At 36.5% G+C, this 6,318-nt stretch overlaps 1 protein-coding gene across 2 annotated transcripts in view; it reads left to right on the forward strand.

Annotated features, from left to right (window-relative positions):
• Window positions 1–6,318, forward strand: part of IL1RAPL1 (interleukin 1 receptor accessory protein like 1) — a 1,333,324-nt gene that overhangs the window by 1,272,182 nt on the left and 54,824 nt on the right. For both annotated transcript variants that reach the window (XM_034649157.1, XM_019797284.2), the window contains 2 exons: window positions 2,269–2,401; window positions 4,313–4,458. In XM_034649157.1, coding sequence (XP_034505048.1) covers window positions 2,269–2,401; window positions 4,313–4,458 — 279 coding nt within the window. The remainder of the gene's footprint in view (window positions 1–2,268; window positions 2,402–4,312; window positions 4,459–6,318) is intronic.

Genomic DNA, 6,318 nt, shown 5'->3' on the forward strand with positions numbered 1-6,318 from the left:
TATATATATATATATATATATATATATACTACATGTTCTTTATCCATTCATCAGTCAATGGAAACATTGGGGTGCATGTATCCCTTCGAATTAGTATTTTGTATTCTTTGGGTAAATACCTAGTGGTGCAATTGCTGCTATTTCTATTTTTAACTTTCTGAGCAACCTCCATACTGTTTTCCAGAGTGGCTGCATCAGTTTGCATTTCCACCAGCAGGAGAGAGGGTTCCCCTTTCTCCACATCCAGGCCAATACCTCTTGTTTCTTGTGTTGTTAATTTTAGCCATTCTGACAGGTGTGAGGTGCTATCCCATTGTGGTTGTGATTGGCATTTCCTTGATGATGAGTGATGTTGAGCATCTTTTCATGTGTCTGTTGGCCATTTGTATGTCTTCTTTGTAAAAATGTCTATTCATGTCTTCTGCCCATTTTTAAATTGGAATATTTGTTTTGGGGGTTTTATAAGTTCTTTATATATTTTGGGTATAACCCTTTATCAAATATGTCATTTGCAAGTAGGTATACTCATGCAGTCACTCATAAGCACAATTTCAGGAGATGTTCACTATTAACTCATAGCTTAACTCTGAGGTTTCCAGTCTTTAGGACTCTCCTTCTTTGCACTTTAAGGTCATTTAGTTGTCAGGGTCCTTTAGAATCTTCTCAAGAATTTATGAAATTGAGAAAATCTGCTTGCTTTGGATGCCAACAAAGGTGTCACTGGGGCTGTTTTCAGCCCCTCTTATAGTACCTGAGGGGAGGGAAAACTACTTCCTCTACCACTCAAAGTCTTCCTGCTGGACTAGGAATTGGTATGAGGCAGATTTACAGGAGAAAATACCCTAAGTCTTATTATGTGCTCACGAAGGCCAAGTAATGAAATTGATTCCTAAAGAAATGACCGAGGCAGGCAGTTTTTTATACTTTTTAGACAAATAAGCAATAAATCTATGAGAAATTGACAGGACAAAGAAAACTTAACTCTGAGAGCTTCAGTTAGTAAGGAATTCTAAACAGATTTGGGCTGCAGTCCAACATTGGTAAAAAGTATCAAGTGTTGTTTTTACAGCCTTCTCAGCTCTAAATTCCCTGTCTTTGGTGATAACGGTGTCTTCTTTAGTTTCTGGTACACGGAGGGTACCTTTCACATGGGGGATTCATTTCGTGCTTTCACGGAGACAGAGGAGGGTCTGAATGTCCTTCTCGTATGGGCTGTCTCTTAAGTTTTATTTAAAATAATCAGTACGCCGAAGTGGCCCATTTTGGGGCAGCTCGCCCTTGGCACTCTACATACCCTAAGAGTTTCCTTGCCCCAATCCAAACTGGAGTAGGCCCTTATGGCTCTCCATTTCGTCACCCATTTTCTGACTCCACTTGGAGGTACCAGGATCTTAAAACTAGTATGTACTGGAATATCTCAGTTCTCTAATGCTGGCTAAAGCTTGGGGAAACTAGGTGTTTGCAAAATGGACTAACCTGTCCAGAAATAAACCTTACTTTCGCGGGCATTAAATTCACTTCGGCCTTTTAGTCAGGGACCTCCACTCACCTTATTAAGCAATCAACCAATCTGTCTTCATCATTACAGTGGTCTCTCCTGAGTAGCATGTTGCAAGAAACTAATCTCCACAGTAACATCATTGATTTTACGTCTAATAAAAATCCCAAGTATTTATTCTCATGAGTTGTTCATTTGTTTTTTAAAATGTGCGTTTCTACCTGAGCATATGTTGGTTTCCTTAATTAGAACATTATTCCATATACAATGAAAATGTTTTAATAACGTTTTTAGGGGCTCCTGGATTTACAGTTCCTTTTCATTCCCATCCAAAGATTTGTTTCCTTTCGATTTCCCGCATTCAGGACAAGAAACACCTTCTACCTGCCCTGCGAAATCTTACAATTACTAATATTATGTACCCTCTGATATCATACTTTAAGAAGGGCACATCACCTCTGTGGTATCCTTCCTGGTAATTCATAACCTAAATCTAATCATGTAAAAACATGAGGCAAGTGTAACCGGAAGAACCTTCTCTGAAATAGCTGGCCAGTCTTCAAAATCTTATAAGTAACTCCCATTTCATTAAACAAGGTGTCAAAAGCACATATTCTATAAATTTGACAAAGATTAAAAATAGCTGAAAAAATATTTTCGGTAAGTGTTTCATTAAATCAATGAAGTGATTAAAATGTTACCTGCCAGTTTGCGTAAAAGACAAGTGTACAAATAGTTTTATAACACATTTCCATCACTTCTCTCTGCAGGCGACTCAGCTAATCTAACCTGCAGAGCTTTCTTTGGGTACAGTGGAGATGTCAGTCCTTTAATTTACTGGATGAAAGGAGAGAAGTTTATTGAAGATCTGGATGAAAATCGAGTTTGGGAAAGTGACATTAGGTAAAATAATTTTTTCTTTTAACTTGTACAGTCAAGTTAACATTTGCTCTGTTAGTGAATGGAAACTGAGCTAAAGGAAAATAAAGGTTTTTTTCTTGTTCTGGGGGGGCACTATTATAATATAAATATAAAATATAGTATAAATGGCCAAGAGGCAAAGCAGTGTTAAGAGACTGACTATGGAATTGCAAAACATGAATGCCATTTGCAAAGAAGTTAAGGGAAATAGAAAAGAGTTTTTCACTAAGGAATAAACTGAGTATGAGACAGACCAAAATACTGTCAAATATGGAAAATGTGATATTGTGCCTTTTGTTTATAAGAGCTCTCAAGAGGAAATATTGGCAGGGTACTAGGACTCAACCAAACACAATCTCTGTCTTTTCCTTTTATATGTTTTTACACATTCGAGCCATCGAGTAGACTATAAAGCACTTGATAGGAATGATAAAGGATACACAAAGTGTTTTCATGTCTTTTTTAGTCCTACTTTAAGGTCTAAATATTAATATAGTGGGAATGATAAAGAATAACCATTAAAAAATACCGTCTGTTTTGAAGGCATAATGTTTAAACCTCTTTTAGAAAAAACTTATTTGCTCATTTACTTGTAAGTATCGAGGTATTCAGTTATATCTAAACTTATGCTTGGACATAGATACTCATCTTTAATCATAGTATAAGTAAGCAAGCATGTAAATAATAATTAAGTTATAACTGAATCAAAATGCTGATCATGCGTAAACATTCTCCTATCTAAAGCTCACATCTTCTGGGTATATATGAGCATTTAAGCGAAGGTTCCTCTCCCTAAATGTGAGGACTTTTAAAACCTGATCAAAGGTGTAAGTGAAAAAGTTTTGCAATACCAAATAAAAACATATAAAACTGTCATATAAGGTTATTTCTATCGGGATCTTCTTCCTGGCAACAGATACACAAGAATATTGCCCTCCAATTGGGTTCAGAAATGCCCAGATGGACAGTTCTCCAATATGTACTAAAACATTCCTGTACCATTTTTCGTATTTATAACTTCACTATTATCTTTTACCCACATACTTTGAAATGTTAAAATTTAAGAGAGGACAATAAACTTCCTAACTTTTCCCTTCTCTCTTTTTGTGGATGCTGAAAAAAGTGTCTAGAAAGGTGTATTTCTTGAATTCTGCATTAGGAAGTATTGGGCAAGACATGAGTTACCAAATAGATGGGAGGGTGGAGGTGGAAACATGGCAAGCAGGGAACGGGAGCCTCGCTTCGAGGTTTTTCCATTTGCTCTAAAAGATTACGAAAACCTTTGACAGTGAGGTTAGTGTTTACCTTTCATTTTAATGCCAGAATTAAAGACTTCATCAGAACATTTAGTCCACAGGTTTATAATTAAATATTTCTTTTAAAATAGGCAATTGATTTATATCATTTAAAAAAAAAAAAGCCAAGCTGGAGCTTTCAACTGAAATGTCAAAATAGCTCCGAAATTTTCTATTTTTCTTTAAAAAAAAAAAAACAAAAACTAACCTGCTGTATAAAATTAGTCTCCCAGCCTAAGACATTAGAATTTCTTCTCTCACCTTTACTGTATCATATTTCTTAAAGGGTAAGCCATTTGTAAACTTCTTTTCAAGGTCTGTCTCACCTCTTTATTATGACAGTGTGATTGTCCTGCTGAGAGAGATAATTCACGGCAACTTCATTAGCATTTCCAAAAACAAGCTTCCTCATTAGAAATGAAGAGGAAAAGGGCATGATTTAATTTAATTAAGGCAGCATCAATCCATAGCCAAATTTGAAGCACAGACGCTGTACACATTTTCACCTCAGATTCCAATTCATCTAAATTTTTTTTTCTCTTTCACGTCTGTGTATGTTTGTGTGGGTTTTTTTGTTTCGTTTTGCTTTATATTTTAGAATTCTCAAGGAGCATCTCGGGGAACAGGAAGTTTCCATCTCATTAATTGTGGACTCTGTAGAAGAAGGTGACTTGGGAAATTACTCCTGTTACGTTGAAAATGGAAACGGACGTCGGCATGCCAGCGTTCTCCTTCACAAAAGGGGTGAGTGTCACCTTCTAAGCTTGAGTAGTCCTGAACCTATAATGGGAGGGAAAGAATTGGGAACCAAAAAAATATTGTGTTTTTCTAGATCAGTTTATCCTAAATAAAATAAGCAAAATTGCATTAGGGCCATCGCAATGAATAACACAGTGGATGTGTGACTAGCTCAGGCTCTAGAGTCAAATATGGATCCCTTGTTGGGCTTTACCCCAAATCTAGTACCTTGGGGGTGGCATCTCACTTTTCTAAGCTTCAATTTCCTGATACTAGCCAATGGGGAAACAATGGTAGCCACTCGAGTGTGTTTTAAGGATGAAAGAAGACAAGAAATGTGAATAGCTTGGCACAGAGCCTGTAGGCAAGAGAAAGGAAGTTAAATGCTATTTATTATTGTTGGAAATTGGCAAAACCATCAAAAGTAAAGAGAAATTTTAAGTCAAAGATTGTGTTCATTTGAAGGTTTTTCCTTTAGTGCAAGAATTACGTCTGAGGGATTCCCCACTGTAGTACTTCTTGACAGTTTTCTCTGCCTTGGATCACTTTTACCTGTGTAATATCTTCCCGTGATTAACAGTAATTCATTAATTAGTCATTAATGAATTATCATTCAATTATTTTTCATTAGTAATAATTCAAGGAAGATAGATTGTGGTTGAGTACAATATCTCCTGCACTAAATCTGATTCCACAGCAGCCCCAACACGGTAGGCACAGGGTTAAAATATGTATAAATATATATTGAATTGTTTCAAATTAGAGACTATTAAACAAAATTAGAATGAGTAAATTTGAAGATTGAATTGGCTTTCTTAAATGACTCATGAATCACCCACCTCTAAGCAGTTGCTCAAAATGGAAGGTTTTTATAGGAAAGAGGGTGGGGCAAGAAGTTATTAACAGAAGAAAGAAAGGATTGGTTCAAGCCTGGATACTTTCTTTGTGAGGGGTGGAGGACCAGGAAAAGCAGGGGTTTTTTTATCATGCAGATGAACTCGCTTCTGCGGATTGGGGAAATTTCAGATTGACTTTTAAAAGGCCACATTCCTGAGATAGGTCAAAACTGTAATTAAGTCTTGGTTTGCTGTTGGGGTGGGGAGGCAAATGATTCCAGTTGAGCTTGTTTTTTTCTTTTCTAACAAGCCAGTTGTGAACTTGGAGCCGTGCCTTCATTGCAGAAATTTTTCATGTACATTACAAAAGAAAAATGTTTTTTTTCCTACATTATGCTAAGTGAAAACTTTCCAGCTTTGGGAACAAGTATACTTGGTGTTCTCTTACTCAGCAAATTTGTGATTATTTTAATGTCAAAGCGCATGTTTAATCCTGGACGCTTTGAGGTTGAAAAAGAAAGAGAACATTGAAGACTGCCCCCCCACTTTATTGGGCAATAGATTTCCTTTGAATAATGTTACTGAAAGCTATTGAAACAGACACCTCTGTTGTCAGGAGACTACGATATTAAAATGGTCTACCTTTGGGAGATATGAGTAGAGGGGAAAAGTAAGGACAGGTAGCAATGATTGTTTCTTTCTGTAGCTTAACACATATAGTCAATGAAGGAATTGAGAATAGAAATATTATACGTATGAAAGGACAGAGATAGCTTACCAGGGTTGGAAGCGACTTAAATGTTATGTAATTGAACCATTCCATTAAGTGTTCCTAAGTGATCAATCACCTTATACTGGATCATATTCCCTCTCAAGGAAGCCAGTTCTATCTCTGGAAAAACCTGTTAGAAAGCATCCCTATGGGTAGTAAGGAGGGCACATATTGCATGGTGCACGGGGTGTTATACGCAACTAATGAATCATCGAACTTTACATCAAAAACCAGGGATGTACTGTATGGTGACTAACA

Source organism: Ailuropoda melanoleuca, chromosome X, assembly GCF_002007445.2.
Source record: "Ailuropoda melanoleuca isolate Jingjing chromosome X, ASM200744v2, whole genome shotgun sequence".
Lineage (NCBI taxonomy): Eukaryota > Metazoa > Chordata > Mammalia > Carnivora > Ursidae > Ailuropoda > Ailuropoda melanoleuca.